Genomic DNA, 18,339 nt, shown 5'->3' on the forward strand with positions numbered 1-18,339 from the left:
CGCCCGGGCATCACTGAATTGATAATTCCAATGGGCATAAGAGTTGCACTGGCCTCCTCATTACAGTTCCAGACCCCAATCGTACATCGCAGGCTCTGATTCTTCCGTCACGCCCAGGGTATACTGCCTGCACAACTGCCAGCTTCCACATAAACCGAGGCTTATAATCTTCTTGAACGGTAACGACGTCACCAACCTTGATACTGCGAATAGATTTATTTTTAATTTGATGGAAGTTGCGTAGCTGAGTAACATATTCTCCACGCCACTGTCGCATATAACGCTTAAGCAAATGCTGACGAAGCTGCCATGACTTGATGATGTCGGTGTCGTCCTTGTCGAATTCGGCTGAGGTCAATATTGACTTGCAGTCGTTTAAGAACTTGGACGGTGACAATGGTTGCAAATCATTAAAGTTTTGTGAAATATACGTTAGCGGCCGGGAGTTCACGATGCATTCGACTTCTGCTAACAGTGTTGACAAGTTATCGTAGTCAAGTAACGATTTGCCCACAGCTGCTTTCAACGCCAATTTGACGCTTTTGACCAGACGCTCCCAGAATCCGCCCCACCATGCGGCTCTTTCTGGTATATATTTCCATTTAATTCCTTTATCTGCCGCTAAATTTTGTAAATCTGGTTTCTTCAGGAGGGCCTTTAATTTCCTGAACTCAATATCAGCTCGTTTGAACGTCCTGGCGTTATCTGATATAATGGTGTCAGGTACACCCCGCCTAGCCATAAATCTTCTTAATGCTCCGATGCAGCTTTTCACCGTCATATCTAAAACCAACTCTAAATGTACGGCTCTAATTTAAGAACAAGTAAACAGCAAAATGTATGTTTTACGAATTTGTTGGTCGCCTTCATATTTCGCGTATACTGGGCCAGCAAAGTCTATGCCGGTAGTTTCAAATGGCCTAGATGTGGTTACTCTTTCGATTGGTACAACTGTCCACGGCTCCGATCCTAGCCGACCATGCACACGCTTACAAATTATACAGCTTCGTAAAATACGTTTAATCATTTGACGTCCTTGTATGATCCAATACTTCTTTCTTAGCTGAGCCAGTACTGCGTTGACGCCGCCATGAAGTGTCGCATGGTGTGCTTCTACAACTAAAAGGTGACTAAAATGGCTGGACTACTCTCGCTGCCGAACACTTCTGTAGGCAAGCGACTACCTACACATAACAGCCCATTAATTAGTAAGGGATTAAACGAAGTTAATTTGGAATTAGATGGAAGCTTTTGATTATCGATTAATGCCTTAATTTCTGCATGAAAGTATTGTTTTTTGTTGTTCCTTTGCCCAATAAAGCTCTGCGTTTTTAAGCTCACCCGCTGAAAGGGTGGTACGTCAAGCTGGTCGTTCGAACTCCGCTGGTGCTTCGCCTTTATATTCGTTAAAAATCGGAATACATACGATCTTACTCTCAACAAACGCTTTATCTTGCTGAATTTTTCAAGCGGTATGATGGATTGAAAGCTGTCGCAGCATTCGTTTGGTTGAAGCTCCACGTTCAAAAATATCCCAGCGCACTTTTCTAGAGAATTTTTATCCAAACACACTGTATACTGCATTAACCATTCAGGTCCGTGCTTCCACATATTTCAATTCCTCAGACCGTCGGCATTTATTCCCCTAGTCAATAAATCTGCTGGATTATCCTTACCTCTGCAATGTCGCCACTCATGCGTATCTGTTAGACTACAAATCTCATCCACCCTTGCTCTAACGTATTGATTGTTGTTTTTATTTCTGCCATTTATCCATTGAATTGCTATACTGGAGTTGTAAAGCGCTTAATAGAAAACGTTTTAATCCTGCATCCATTAACGCTGCCGTCAATTCCAGTTTCGGCAAGGTTAGTTCAACCTCTTGATTACCTCTGATAGCCGATACTCGTCTCTTCGCACATATAAAATTAACTGAAGTTTTTCCGTCTTGGTCAATATTTTTCAAATACACAACAGCTCACTAAGCCTTTGGGCTTGCGTCTGCGAAGATATGTAATTCGACCGTAGCGTTATCGAATGTTGTCAACCTTCGTGGTAATGCGAATGCTCTTAAAATTGGTAACTCTCTTCGCCAATTTTCAAACACTTTAGTTTTCTCATCAGGCATGACCACGTCCCACTCAACCTTTTCCTTCCACAATTCTTGCAGCAACAATTTTATACGTACAGTGGATGGTGCCAACATGCCAAAGGGATCATAAATTCTTGCCATTGTTTTTAACACATTTCTCTTCGTCGGTTTTAATTTCTGAATGTAGTTAAGGGTATTATCGAATTCAATAGATATCTCGTCCGACATGGTGTTCCAAACAATTCCTAACACTTTCTGAACCAACGGTGGCTCTTGTTTATTTTCTACAAGTAATGATTTTAACGATAAGCTGTTCGAGTTCCACTTACGCAAATTAAATTTTGCCCCGCTCATAATATCAGTTGCTCCTTTGAAGAATTGGATTGCCTTCGCTTCGTTTGCGATGCTGCTGACCATGTCGTCCACGTAAAACGACTTTTCGAGATGCTTACTGACTCCTTCATATTTGGCTTCGTTTACCTGCAAATGCTTTTGAATAGTAGTAGCTAACAAGAATGGACTGGACGTGACACCAAACGTGACCCTCTGCATGCGATATTCTGCTAGCTCCGGAAGCTCTTCATTCATGGTCGGCAAGGTTTTGTACCACAAAAATCTTAGAACGTCTCTATCGCTGTCGGCAATCTCAATTTGCAAGAATGCCTTCTCAATATCGGCAGTCAAAGCTATTTTATCGAAACGAAACTTCACCAATATTTTTAACAAATCGGCCACACAATTTTTGCCGGTGCTTAAATGGTAATTTAATGACGTTTTACCTGGTTGGCATGACGAAGCATCGAAAACGATTCTCATTTTTGATGTAGATTTGTCGTCTCGGTACACAGGCATATGCGGCATATAATAGACAGTTGAATTGCTATTATTAAATTCATTGGCCCTTTCAGAAACACCGCTATGCCACAACTCCTCCACACCCTCATGATATTCTCTTAATTTTTGTGGATCTCTCATAAGCCTCGCTGTTAAATCTCGAAGTCGTTTTCGGGCCATTTGCTTATTGTCGTGCAAATACTCGCTGGAAATTTTCCATGGCAACGCCACAACATAACGCTTGGTAATCTCATTTATGTATATTTTTACGTCCACTTGTGCAGGTTCACGTGGAGCGTTAATACCAATCGACTCGATTTCCCAGAATTTAGCTACGTCAAATGTGTATTCGTGTGTTTGTAAAGTGTTTAAAACGCAGTGAATTTTATCATTATCTCCATAACATCCCTGAATTGTCCATCCAAAGAAGGTATTTACTGCAGTTAAATCATCTGTTATCTTTTCGCTCTCACCTCCAATGAATTTCCACATATTATCTTGCCCAATAAGAATATTCATTCCTCTCACATACTTATCGTTACAGAGATGGTTTTCGGCTAACGTTGTATTCATCCACTGGAGTTTTTTTTTGTTTTATTTCAGGAACCGGTAGTATGTCCGCACAAATACTCGGTACGACGATCGCGCTAATAGTTTTTGTTTTTTCGTTGTATTGAGTTTTTAATACAATATTAACTCGCTTGAGCTTTTGTGCATTATTGTTCTCACAGCTGTCGCCAAATGCCAGTATACATGTTTTCTCATAAGATACCGTAGCTAACTCTAATTCTCTTGCTAATTTGGCGCTAATATAGGTGCGCTGACTACCGTTGTCCATAATTATTCTCGTAAATGCTCTTTCACCCGTACGCTCATTTTCAACTATGGCTTTAGCGGTCTGACGAAATATCTCGTCACTCTCTGAACTCGCTGATTGAAATGCAGTTGTTAAAAGAGAATTTGCCGGGGTTACGGCTCGACTGGAGCTGACGTCCGATTTGTTATATTTGTCGCTACCATCACGTGATTGTTCCGTTCTATTTTTTGGCATACTTCTTTCGCACAATGGAGTTATGTGTTTATCGCCACATTTCTCGCATTTAACCCACTGACTCCTACAAAATTTAGACGTGTGGTTTCGGTACGCACATCTAAAACAACGGCCTTCTTTTGTTAATAATTTTTTTCTTAAATCTGTGGACATATTACTGTTGCAAGAATTAGAGTCATGATTTGCATCCTTACAAAATACGCACTGCCTTTTGACACCCTGTGCGCCGGTAAGTAGTCCCAGTGCCGTTCCTCTTTTTTGTTCCGCTGTTTGTTTAGTGGCATCCCTAATTCTTCTTTCATCTTTATTTTCTGACATATGAGATTTTTCTAATGCTTCTACTTCTGTTCTTATAAAGAGTAAGAGCTGCTTTAATTGCTCGTCGCCATTTGTATCTATTCCATCGCGTTTTTCAATTTTATAGAACGTAATACGTAAGTACGAAGGTATCGCTCTCAATAAAACCGATTTGACTACGATTTCGTATTTACTGGATGGAACATTTAGAATAGATAGCGTTCGCATGGTGGAATTTACATCATTATAAAGATCTCGCAAACCTTTAACATCACGCGCTGATTGAATTGATTTTAACGCCAACAGCTTTTGAATGTGTTGCTCAACAATTTTATCAGTATTGCCATACTCTTCCTGCAAAAGGGAAATGGCCTCGTTATAACATCTCTCCGTTGGAGTAAACCCCGCAATGGTATTTGCCGCGTTTTTCTCCAGCGCCTCGCTCAAGTAATTAAATTTCGCTGATGACAAACTTAAGTTTTCATGTACCGTTTCTTTAAACTGTTCCCAAAACGGTATCCATTTATCAAAACTCCCGTCAAACTTCTTCAGTGCAATCGGCTTTAATTTCACGCTTTTACTAGTAGCTCCATTGTCACTTTTAATCATTTGTACCGCATTCGCTGTCGTAATATTTTTACTTAATGCGTGCTCCAATCGTGCGACAGTGGTTACCGCCACATCATCATACTCCACCATCCGCTCGATTTCAGCCTCTGTACTATCCTTCTCGTCGTTCAACGCTAAAACTGCTTCATTAGCTAGTGTAAGGTTTTCTTTGGATGCTTTAATACGCGATACCAGCACCACGGAATTCTCGCCGCGATCTCCATTTGCCAGGAGTAGCTCTGCATCATTGCACAACTTAGCGATTTGCGTTCGGCAAACTGCCCTGCGTATTTTCTCCATATTCGATAAAGCTCCCGGGTTTCGGCACCATGAACAAAATACTTAATACTTGAACGACCGATTCTCTCGAGTTCATAGAAAAGACTACTTAGTCACTTTATTCCAGGTTCAGAAGTATTTAACATGAAATTGAATAAATGGTTTATGAATATATTTACAGTGGATATGAAAGGGAAAACTATATACATATTCATATACAACAAGGTTGCGTGTGTATATGTACTTAAGTACAAGTGTAGAAAAGAATTGAATGATAAAAATTAAAATGTAAATATAATGATAAATCGAGTTTACTAAAATTTCAATTAGACTGATAATATTTTTTACAAGCTGTTATGTATTTTCCTAAAACAATATCAACAAGTTTTAATTGCATTACATGGTATAAATTTTAGATAATGGATATTTATTATCTAAATTTTTAAGAAATTTTCTAAAATTGCATTTAAATACGTTTATATAAACTTAATTTTTGTTTTAAAACTTCAGAAAACTGAACTCTTGTAATTTTCCATTATGTTAAATATAAAGCAACTGTTAAAATTTTAAAAGCACTATTTTTATATGGGAATAAACTGGAATGGAACAGCTCAAATTATCGTAAACTAGTAGTTTTAATGTTTGCTTTCGATTCTTCTCTCGATGTATTCTCTATGGGTAAACGGATCGAAATGAATTTCGTTTTCACTACATTCTCGATAATCGGACAGATCTAAAACATCTCGATAACAAAACGGATCGAAATAACTTCCATCTGAGATACGGTTTCGCTATCGAAAGCACTACGCAAAAACTTTTGAACACGTATGACGAGAACGAGAGCTCTGCTGCCACAAACTGAGCGACAGGTAATACTTTACGATCATTTTTCGGAACCCGTTCTCAGTAGTTTTGTACGCGAAAATGTTGCTAAAATTTCTAAAACGGATGCATTCTCGTGTACGTTGGTCGGGTGGGATAATGTTATTTTTTATCATACACGAAAATTAAAAGGAAAACACTTATTGTTAGTCATATTTCCAGAAAATCGAAGAATCTCAAAGTTTTTAACCTCATCTCGAAGAAATCAATGGCAAACCCGCAGCACACAGATTTTGCCCCAAGCCCGGAGGCTCCTAGACCCGGCCATTTGGCAAGCCTAACCATGAGGTGTCTTTTTACTTTGCTTATGTATATATACTTCACAATATACATATGTATGCAAATAAGCATGTGTAAAAAATCTACGACGGAATTTTATTTTCTGCTACGATTTTCCACGTCACTTACTCCGAAGGCTTTATTAAAATTAGAAACTATGCGAATTTTTTGCCATTTTTTCGGCTTTTCATAATGTACGCGAAATTTCGAGGGTGTAGGAGTGAAACGGACTTTTCCCACCAAACCGGTAATATTGTCATCGAATCGATTTCCTATTACAAGTCGCTCTAAAACGTCCGCCGAAGGCAACTCGCCTGGGCGAGTAATTTTCTAATTACCTGAATGAGTCGTTTTCTTATCGCTTGAGGCAATATTTGAAATAATTTTATTCTTTTTAATACTTCATTTATTTTTTGTATACAAAATTGGAACTTACAATCGGAATTAATTCCTTTTCTCGCTATGGGGCTTCCTATTTTTTCAATCCTGTCCTTGGGCATAAATTAGATGCTTTTGGACAATACTGTTGACGCCATATTCATAAGCTTTGGAATTTTTGAGAACTTATATTTATTCAAAATTTACATGAACGAAGTGATGTTGCCAATTTGTCGCCACAGCAATAAATCGGTGAGCCGCCAATTTGTTGCCATTGACGATTGTTGCCTATTTCTCATGTTTTGCATGGTTTGTTTGTTTACCTGGAAATCTCATTTTAAGTATAAAACCAGCAAAAATCAATGTTTTTAATGCTGTCAAACGTCGTTTCCTTGATTAAAATAAATGGTAGCAAAGAATCCATTTTTGTAGGCTTTTGAACAAGCTCTTGGTAGGAAAGAAAGTTTTTCAGTGGTAACCCTGGCTGTGAATTTGGCCCTAACAAACAAAAATCTGGAGTATGACTGTTTGAACTGTTTGCCTTGGAGTACTCCTATTGGCCCTTAATATTTGAGCTGAAAAGATCCGTTATGAGTACGGTGACCATAAATATATTTTGAAAATGCTGGACAATTTTTCAAAAAATTTACCTAAATATAATTGCGTAGTATAAAAATAACAAAAATATACTACATATATACATTCCTCGTCATTTGAATAGCGCGCCCTTTTTTTGATTTTCTACCATACAAAGTATTCTTGACAAAATTTGTATATGGAAGAAAATGCGCAGCACCGTCAAAAAAACTGTCGCCCCTATGTTTATTTTTTGTTTTTAGTTTTCAAAACTTTTTAAAATGGGATGTAGACGTAGAATATGCTATATTTTTATAAAAAGTTAATGAATATTAAACAAACAAAAGGAAAACTGTACCTGTATTAAAAGGATGCGCTATTCAAATAACGAAGAGTGTATAATTCTTAATTATTAATCCAATTTTAAACTTTAAACATAAATCACATTTGCTTCATTGGTATTAATCTTTTAGTAATGAATATTTACAAAATTATAATAAGGCATATTACATATTACTTTACACGAAATATGAACCTCTGTAAAGCAAATTTTTTAGGCAAACTGGTCGTTGGGTCGTTGAACACGAAAAAAATACCCATGGTTTCAAAGAAGTGTTTTCGAGATTTGTTCGAAAAACGTATTTTTAGTACTTTTTCAGTTATTCCTCAATATCTCATGAAACGACCAACAGTTCGAAAGCTATTGATGGGCTCTTTGCAAAAATATATATTTTTTGAGTAGATTGTGTTCCGTAACATCTACATTTCTCATCAGATTTTCATTTACTGTAAAAAGAAAATGATTGAAATTTCAATTTTTCGATTTTGGTCGCTTGTAACACCAATAATTTTCATCGAAATCGGCAAAGTAATATATTTGTGTAAGAGGTAGCTTATGTAGATTGGATAATTTTTTCATGAGATATTGACGAATAGGTTCGAAATGTACCAAAAACACGTTTTTCGAAAAATTTACGAAAACGCTTGTTTGAAAGGAAAATTGGCTTGGATTTTTTTTTTGTTAAGCGATTACCACAAAATTTGTAGAACAGTGTTATCGATATATTTGATGCTGGTCTTCAATTTCTCGTCATCCATTGTCCATAACCGTACAATATTTAGAACGCATTGACTAGTTGAACCTTCAACACCCGCTTATCCTTATGTAGTTATCAATTAGTTAACGACACTGCTTTTATTTCGATTAGGAAAAGCTAATTTTAAAATATCGAAGAAAATGCGGGACAAAGGCAGGACAAAGGCAGGACACGTGGGAAAAATCAGTACATTTTGGGGGTTTTCTGTTTTGAAAAACTACGCAGGACAGACCTTTAAATAACAGTACGGTCCTGCAAAAAACAGAACGGATGGTCACCGTAGTTATGAGAGAACTTAAAATGATCTACGAAAAATTTGCTCGCTAAATTTTATTATGCGGCTCTGAAGGCAAAAACTATGCTTGAAGTTAGTTTATAAATAAAATTGCAACTAGTCTTCTTAATTTGTTACCAAAATATAAAAATATTTACGGTTTATTTCGTTGAAGTCCTAAAAATATAAAAAGTGTTCCACAGTGTTATTCGAGGCAGCCTTTTTGCTAAGAATTTCCTTTTGGGTGTCCTATACAACATAAACATATTTCATAGGCTTGGTCTTGCGAGTGTGTAAGTGATTTCAACAGTTTAAACTTTAAAGCATGGCAGTCGGCATTCGAGAGTAGATGATGCAAGACAAGTTTCTGTACTTCAAGTTAATCCGTTTGGTGTCTCACCAAACCAAAGCGTCTATAGAGTACATATGTATGTACATACAAAGTGATTTTGCGCGCCACTTAGAATGTTAATTTGTTGTTAGTGTTGTAAGCTTGCTGAAATTCATAGTTAAACGCTTTTTCCGAACAAACTTAGTGTAATAAAATGTTAAGCAATAACAAACAACTCGAAAGCGGCTTAATGAAGTGACAGAGTGCCTCGCGAATGGATTGTTGGATAAACGGTTATTCACTTCTTCCAAACATTTCTTTATCGCCAGTAGAATCGAACGCAGTGGTATGTTTGTACATGTGCTAAGCATGGGGAAGAATAGTATAAGTGCGTTTGAGAACACTAAATTTAAAAACCCAAGATGTGCCGGTTGTCCTCAACATGGTCTATATTTTCTAAGAAATATTAGGTGCGTTCGTTTAAAATCTCCAGTAAAAAAACATTCAACAGCAAAATTCCGGCGAAATTCTCTCACAAGAGAAAAATATCCAAAACAGTACGCGAACAGGAAATTTGCAGAAACTTGCAAGTTAGACGAACAGCTGATATAATTTTTATTTACATTCAAAAGTGCAAAATTTAAAACGTACGAAAACTTATCACAAAGTGTTATCCTGACACAGTTTATTGATTAAACAAATAACTACTTACTTCTTACAAGTTTAATTAGTCGCATTTTGTCATTTTTAACTTCCAAACCATCAAATTCAATTTTGTGATTTGCGTAAATTCCAACCAGCTGTTTTCCTGTTAGCAAAAAATTTTACCAGCAGAAACCGGCAGCTTCCTCTCAAAATTAAATGTCACTTTGCTCTCTCAAATTCCCCTACTTTGCAAGTTTTTTGCGCACGCGAACGCAAAAACCTGAAAGTTTTGGATAACTTTGAACAATTAACAGGTACACGGACGCAACTATTATCATAATAATCTCGCGGTTTCTTAACCGAATTGTCAATCGTTATGCTTCTGCCATCCAGCGTTAACAGAGAAATTTCCACGAAGCTTATTCATACATATATGCATGCATACATATTTATGTACATATGTACCCAATAAATATTTTTGTTAAATCTAAATTTGAGATGCGTTTGAGAATCAATCCTTTTCTCAATTCTCAAACTTTTGTTCTCAAATGCATCTCAAATAACCGCTGTTAGTGTTCTTTTACTTTTTTAATATGGAATTTACCTTTATATGCTAATTGAGAAATATGGAATTCTCAACTTTTTCTCAAACGTGAGTGAGGCGGAACGAAATGGAATCCAGTTACTCTCGCTGAAATATGTGTATAGTGTTGCCAATGATGTATGTAAAAGAAACACACAGTTTTTATAGAAAATGATTTTTTATTTATGCAGTTTAACAGTTTATTAAATAAGAAAGTCTAAGTTCGGGCGCTTCGATCTTGCTTTTATGTGTCAAGCACAATAACCATACTGAGTTTGGTACAAATGTATGGAACGGTTACCGAGATACATATATGTAATCATAAGTGAGCGGGGCCACGCCCATTTTCCAAAATTTTATCATACACGTATTTCTTGCTAAAGAATTATTGCAAACATCAATTTTGAATAAATTAGCTTCAGTATTTACTGATTTATTGAAGATTTCGTATTTCTCGAAATTACCGTTATATGGGATGTAGGCGTGGTTATTGTCCGATTTTAAAAATTTTCCGCCATTTGGTATATTGTATTAAGGCCAACAACTGTGTCAAGTTTGGCAGAAATTGGTGGAGGGGTTACCAAGATATACACATGTAATCATAAGTGGGCGTGGCTACGCCCATTTTCCAAAAATGTATAATATTCTTATTTTTCGTCTAAAAGTTAGTGTAAACATCAATTTTGAGTGACTAATAAAATATCGCAGTCAGTGTTGCCGCGAATAATTTTTAGTGGTAGCCAAATTCCTTTAAAAACAGGGCTAAAAAAGAGTTAAAAAAGTCGTTGTGGCTAAAAATGGTAGCTAAAATTTTTTACTTACATCTACATATATAAGTATACACGCCAATATTTTCAATAAGTAATGGTATAGAAAAACAATGAACTCAGGAAAAAAAGCTAATATTTTATCCAAACAAAAACCTTTTTGTATAAAAGGGGAAATATACGACACCAGTGATTGTACGTACCATCAGGCTCGAAGCATATAACTTACCAGCATGCTGGTACAATATTTATTTCTTTACAAATAAGGTCGAGGAAAGATCGAAATGATTAGAGCCGAAATTTCATAATTTTTCAACCATTTTGTTAAACATTGTTTTTTTCTTAGTTCACAACTGCAATATCGTGAACTTAATCTTCCTAAAACACGGCTTTGACTCATATAGTGCAAGAAATTTCCGCCCTATCCAGTAAATCCAGTACTAATTTTAGTGGTTTTTTACTGGATGTCGTTTTCGTACGCAAAAACTTGCAAGAAACTAGCAAAAGAGGGGAAATTGAGAGAGTAAAAATGACAGCTGAACTTGCAAGTATTACTGGATTTTTACTGGATAAATTTTTACTAGCAACTATTTGCTAGTAAAAAAAACAGCAGATGGCATGATGCTTAATGTAATTCACATTAACAAAATAATTGTTTGTGGTGCTTTTAGAGTTGACAAAATAAACCTATTTAAATATATAATAAGATGGAAAATACTAGTTTTCTAAGAAAATTGCTTAGGAAAATAACAAATTAATCAGCTGTTCATACAACTAGTAGCTTCTTGCTGGTTTTGCGTTTTCGTACTATCTGGCATATTTCACTCATTGGGAGTAAATATTGGCTAACTCTCCGGAATTTTGTTACTGGCAAGTTACTGGATATTTCTTGCTGGAGAATACGAAAACACAACTATACTTGTTGTATATAAATTGAGCTAATTTCACCACTCACGACATGTCGCCGCGACACCAGCATGCTGGTACAATCATAAAACTCTCAAATAGTTAGTCGCATCAGCAGCTGGTACAGTCACACCACAAGAACACACACGGCCATCGACTTGATGGGCCATTTAACAAATTAAGTATATTAAGGGCCGTCAACTTATCTATTTTAAACTAAACTTATCTATTTTAATAGTTAAATCTGTAATAGATAAGTTAACAGCCCTAATTCTTTTACAGTATGTATTAGGGATGTTGCGAATGTGGGATTTTAGACATCCGCGGATGCGAATGCGGATGTCAAATATTTTTAAGAAATAATTTTGGTTGGTACATTAGGTGATTTAGATAAATAAAAAATGGAAAAGTTGCATAATTCCTTTTTGAGGATTGCATCGGGCTGCAAATGTCGGATGTACTTCCTGACTTTGTTTAAACACCGTTGTGTTCCAATTTGGAGAACTAATTCTTTTGGCTGTTTCAGAATTTGGAGAACCTGTTACGGCATCAGCATTTTTCGATTTGAGTTTTTGTAATTCATTTTTAATCCTGTCTTCTGTGACTGGTTTGAAAAATGTGCGCTTATAGCGAGGTTGTGAATAAGTGGATATGACAAATAAATTATTATTTTCTAGGAATGAAAATTTCGAAGAAAATTCTTCTTGGAAAGGTTCGCCTGTAATGAATAGCTTGTAATTAGATTTTCCTAGTTGCATGCAGTCACAATTAATTACTCACCGCTGTCGGTACCATAAGCCATCAAATCCGTTTTGTTGTTCCATTCCATGCGCTCAATGTGTTTTGATATATTTTTTAAGGCGACATATCGAACATATCGTTAATACTATTTTAAAAGGGCGTATTTCACATTGTCGCTGAAAAGCAAAAAAACACTACTAACAAATTTTTTTTATTGGCTAAAACGATGTGGGGACTTATGATTCGATGAAATACATCATAATCAATCAAAAATTTAATTTTGGATTTTTAGTTAGTTACGGTTTTTTGTATTTCAGCGATGTTACTATACTATATGTACTAACGATATATTACATACCAAGTCCCACTCCTCAATATATAAAATTCACCTTGAATTAATTCTTATTTAATTTGTAAACTTGGCTGTCAACTTTGTTACATATCATTTTATCTTTATTTTGATGCGTGCTAATTTTGACAATTTACACAAAATTAAAATAAATATTTTGGTTTTCGAGCTGAAAGACTAATATAAGGAAACACGGAACTTAAGAATAATAACTTTTATGAGAAAAAAAATAACTACACTTTTCTAAGAAAAAGTAGAAAAAAACTAGCGATGCATCCAGTTTTTTAACAAATATTCAATAATAATAATATTTTCAATAATATTCAATAGTTACATTATTCTTACCTAATTAAACGCGCAAATAGTCGGTTTTCTTTATAGCCAGTCGTTGAACATTTCCGCTGGAAATACCTACCTATTATCTTACTCTTTGACTTTAAATTACGAAAGCATGTGCACGTAGGGGGACAGTCTTAACGTAACATCCCCACAGGCAAAAAATGTTGTTTAAAATGTATTCTTTGCCAGATATACGTTTTATCAGTGCACTTGCACAATATTCGCATTCGCAAAAGCTCCGCATTCATTATTGCTAATGCGAAAGCGAATGCGAATGTTAAAATTTATGCGGAAGTTCCGCGGTTGCGAATGCGAAATCGAATATTCGCAACAACCCTGGTATGAATGTATAAAAACGTAAGGAACATACAATACATATATGTATATATATCAGTCTTTCTTAGTTTAAAAGTTCATCTCTTACATAAATGAAAAAAAAATAAAAAATTTTATCAAATTAAGCATATACAACTCTTTAATGCCAATTATGAATAAATTCTTCAAAGGGTTAAAAAAGGGCTAGGGGCAATTTTAATTTTATGTGGCCAAAAAAAACTATGTGGTAGCTAAATTTAGCCACCAAAGGACTAAAACGGCAACACTGATCGCAGTTTTCGTATTTCCGAAAAATACCGTCATATGTTAGGTAGGCGTGGTTATTGTCCAATTTTGCCCACCTTCAATGCCATCTGTCCTACGCTCGAAAGAAATACACGTACCAAGTTTCGTTAAGATATCTAAATTTTTACTCGAGTTATCGTGCACACAGACGGATGGACGGACGGGCAGACAGTCAACGCTTAATCGATTTCTCTTTTCATTATGATCATTTATGTACGTATACATATGCGTATATCTATTTAGATTCATTTTGCATGTTACAAACAACCGTTATGTGAACAAAGTTATAAGTTGCGTTCGTGTACCTGTTCAAAGTTAACCAAAACTTTCAAGTTTTTACGTTCGCGTACGCAAAAAACTTGCAAATTAGGGGAAATTCAGAGAACAAAGTAGCATTTCATTTTGAGGGCAAGCTGGTGGTTTCTGCTGGAAAAATTTTTGCCAACATCAATTTGCCAACAGGAAAACAGCTGATCAAAAACAGCTGGTTGGAATTTACACAAATTACAAAATTGAATTTGATGGTTTGGAAATTAATAATGACAAAATTCGACTAATTAAACTTGTAAGAAGTAAGTAGTTATTTGCTTAAACAATAAACTGTGTCAGGAAAACACTTTGTGATGAGTTTTCGTACGTTTTAAATTTTACACTTTTGAATGTAAACAAAAATTATATCAGCTGTTCGTCTAACTTGCAAGTTTCTGCAAATTTGCTGTTCGCGTACTGTTTTGGATATTTTTCTCTTGTGAGAGAACTGGTGACATTTCGCCGGAATTTTGCTGTTGGATGTTTTTTACTGGAGGTTTTAAACGAACGCACCTATAATACCCTTGTGTAAAAGTGCGCTCGGGTATAAAAATGCGATTGGTGCAAAAAATTAGTTGCACACAGTTTGTCCTGCAATTAGTTACATACAGTTTGCGTTGTATTTTTTTGCAAAATAAAAAAAGACGATACAATTTACCTTTAACTTTTATCTTATATAAAAAGATCTTTAGTACATAACTAAACCCTTTTATCATAGTTAATAATCTTTTTATATAACATTATTAAATATTATTTTTAACATAAAAATATTTTTTCGTTTTGAGCAGGCAAACAGTCGGTCACTATCCATGCAGCACATTATTTCTTTCTTTCATTTTTATATTTGAATGGCCAGTCCGTAGACTATAACAGCAGGTCAGTCACAAAAAGATTAGTAAATTAATTGCATATCAAATTCTAAAGAGTTTTACTCAATTGTTTCTGAGCCCGTTCTTAAGTTTATAAACAATATTTGAGAAAATATTTAGTTTCAAATGATAAACAACGCTGAAAATCAAATTGAAAAATGAGATTTTTTTTCCAGTGCTTGTTGGGTATGTACGTATGTATGTATGTATGAAAAAAGACGACGCGCTGTAGAGTTTGTATCCGAACGCATACACCAAGTCTGTAAAAAAGTAGGGCTATTCGCGATTCGGTGCATAAGAGCTGACAAATTTATGCAATTGCAGAAATATGCCTTGGATTGTGAGCGACCTTTATTAAACTGTCATGGTAAAATTTTTGCAAAACAATTTTTGTGCATCAGCTTTGGTTTTGTTTATGGATTTAATCAGCTGATAGAAATGTCAACCAGAGTTGCAATGCATAGCATTTTTATGCTATGGATTTTCGGTATTGCAAATTTGCCAAGCCATGACAAATGCAAATGCGTGTATTTTGATTGTGTTTTGCAAATAATTTGCAATACAAATTTGCAATGCAATGATGCTAACCCATTTGCACCGGATCGCGAATAGCCCTAGTATTTTGGTACATATGAATGTAGGTACATACATACATGAATAGGTATGGATATACCTACAGGGCCGGCTTTAACCAAGTAGGCGCCGTGCGAATTATGCATTGGCGCTCTTATATATTTGATAATAAAAAAATTATTTATTTTGAATTCTATGCTCTATTTTGATTAAAACAATACCAGCATGTATTCAGTTATTAGTAATAGGGGTCTATGTCTACGAAGAAAAACTACCAATTTTGTTCAATTTCCGGTTAACACAAACCGCAGGTATAAGCTCCGATTAAATACAACGACTGCTTTATCGATCACATGTTATATGCATGACGTCGAAACATCGATAATGAAGGTTAACTGGGAGATAGTGAATACCATACCAGCCTACTGTCTGGTTTGCACAAATCTAAGGTAGAAGCTCCGGTTAAACACATCGACAGCTTTATCGATCGCTTCTTATATGCATTATGTCGAAAACGTCGATAATGATGTTTAACTGGGAGGTAGTGATAACCAGACATTGAACAACCGGCCCTGAGGATCATTTTCACCATCTCTGGTTACAATTAATCCCCAGTTAAACATCGTAACCGACGTTCCTGAATCCATGCATATAACACTGTGTCGGTAACAATGTTTAACTGAGGATTATAGATAACCAGAGGTGGTGAAAACGGCCACTTAAATTTTTATATGAGAATTGAAGTCGGTTTTGTTTTGGTTGGTTCTTTAAAAAAAACTTTATTTAACTACTTTTAGTATTAGGCAATAAAAAAGTTGAAGCACTCAGTGCTAACCTTCTTATAGAGACAACTAGCAGACCCGGCGAACTTCGTCCCGCCCAAAATTAGATTTTTAATTTAAACATTTTGGTACAACAGTTTCTCCAACAATCCACATTTACGATTTGTACTGCACATTCGTCGGCTAAGACTATCGTTTGGTGGTCGTTTGCCGCCTTAAATAACCGAACGAAAGTGTTATGTCCATGAGAAGATCCCTGGTGGGCACAATGAGCCGGATCTATAGTGAATGTGCCCTAGGAACTTTATCTTATAGTTAGTGGCAATTTCAATACCAAGGCGTATCCTTGTTCAACAGAAATATAATATACATACATAAACTGAGACGAAATACCTTAAAAGCCAGTTTCGCGAAAGTAATTTAAGTGAAGAATTATGTTTTTCTGTCAGGTTCTATATTAAATTCAACTAAATAAATAAATTTTCATTAAATTGCTTTCATGAAACTGGCTTTTAAGGTATTTCGACAGGTGGTGATTTGAGATTTACCACTGCACAACTCAACACTGGTTTCTTCGAATGAGGCTCTAACGCATAATAATATTGGCAAATCACATCCATTGGGTCAATCGTAACACACGAGAGTTCAATATACTCAATAGTGCAACGGGTCCATTTAGTCTGACATTCATTTTAGATTTTTAGTAGTAACTCGACCTCAGTACCACCTACCAGCTCTTTTTTGCAATTGGACTGCCTTTACCGTTTCTAATACATGTTTTGAATGTTCGCCAAATCGGATCATAAAAAAATTTTTAGTACTAACTCAACTCCAGCGCCAACTGGCGGATTACTTTTCCACGCCCCCTTTTTAAAGAGCCGTTTTTTCTCAATGAGCATGTGATTAATTTCATATATCTCCACACGAAGTGTTCCAGTACTGTACCACGAAAACTTCCAGAGATATGCAGTATGAAATTCGGCTTGTATGGTAGGTGCCACGACCCCTTTTCCAATAGCTCCATATTTTCTACATGACTATGCGATTAATTTCATATATCACCACACCAAGTTCCAGTACTCTACCAAGAACAATTATAGAGATATGCAATAAGAAAAATTCGACTTGTATGGGAGGTACCATGCCCATATAAAGTTCCAGTACTCTACCATGAACATTTCTAGAGGTACTTATTATGAAAAATTCTGTTTGTATGGGAAGTGCCACGCCCCCATTTCAAATAGTCCGAATTTTCCTCCATGAGTATGCGATTGATTTCATATATCTCCATACCATGTTCGAGTACTCTACCATGAACACTTTCAGAGATATGCAGCATGAAAAATTCGGTTTTATGGAAAGTGCCACGCCTCCTTCTCCAATAACCACAATTTTTTTTCGTGAGCATGCGATTGGTTTGATATATCTGCATACCAAGTTAGAGTACTCTACCACGAACACTTCCAGAGATATGCGGTATGAAAAATTCGGTTTCTATGGGAGGTGCCACGCCCCCTATTCCAATAACTACAATTTTTCTCCATGGGTATGCGATTGGTTTGATATATCTCCATACCAAGTTAGAGTACTCTACCATGAACACTTGCAGAGATATGCAGTATGAAAAATTCGGTTTCTATGGGAGGTGCCACGCCCCCTTTTCCAATAACCACAATTTTTCTCCATGAGTATGCCATTGGTTTGATATATCTGCATACCAAGTTAGAGTACTCTACCATGAACACTTCCAGAGATATGCGGTATGAAAAATACGGTTTGTATGGGAGGTGCCACGCCCCTTTTCCAATACCCACAATTGTTCTCCATGAGTATGCGATTGGTTTGATATATCTCCATACCAAGTTAGAGTACTCTA

General features: G+C 35.9%; 2 protein-coding genes across 5 annotated transcripts in view; one reads left to right on the forward strand and one right to left on the reverse strand.

Moving 5' to 3' along the window:
* LOC118745565 (protein zntC) overlaps positions 1-18,339 on the forward strand; it is a 326,373-nt gene that overhangs the window by 40,618 nt on the left and 267,416 nt on the right. For 2 of the 4 annotated variants that reach the window (XM_036479045.1, XM_036479044.1), the window contains exon 1: positions 8,988-9,325. The exons of 1 other annotated variant lie outside the window; for it this stretch is intronic. The gene's annotated coding sequence lies outside the window, so the exon portion shown is untranslated. Of the gene's footprint in view, positions 1-8,987; positions 9,326-18,339 lie in introns of those variants that run through there. One more of the 4 variants, XM_036479049.1, reaches the window with a different exon arrangement.
* On the reverse strand, positions 1,982-3,445 carry LOC118745856. The gene has a single exon (XM_036479523.1). It carries the CDS (start codon positions 3,443-3,445, stop codon positions 1,982-1,984), a length of 1,464 nt encoding a protein of 487 aa, XP_036335416.1.

This window comes from Rhagoletis pomonella, unplaced genomic scaffold (assembly GCF_013731165.1).
Source record: "Rhagoletis pomonella isolate Grant_MI unplaced genomic scaffold, Rhpom_1.0 Rhpom_scaffold_00009, whole genome shotgun sequence".
Classification (NCBI taxonomy): domain Eukaryota; kingdom Metazoa; phylum Arthropoda; class Insecta; order Diptera; family Tephritidae; genus Rhagoletis; species Rhagoletis pomonella.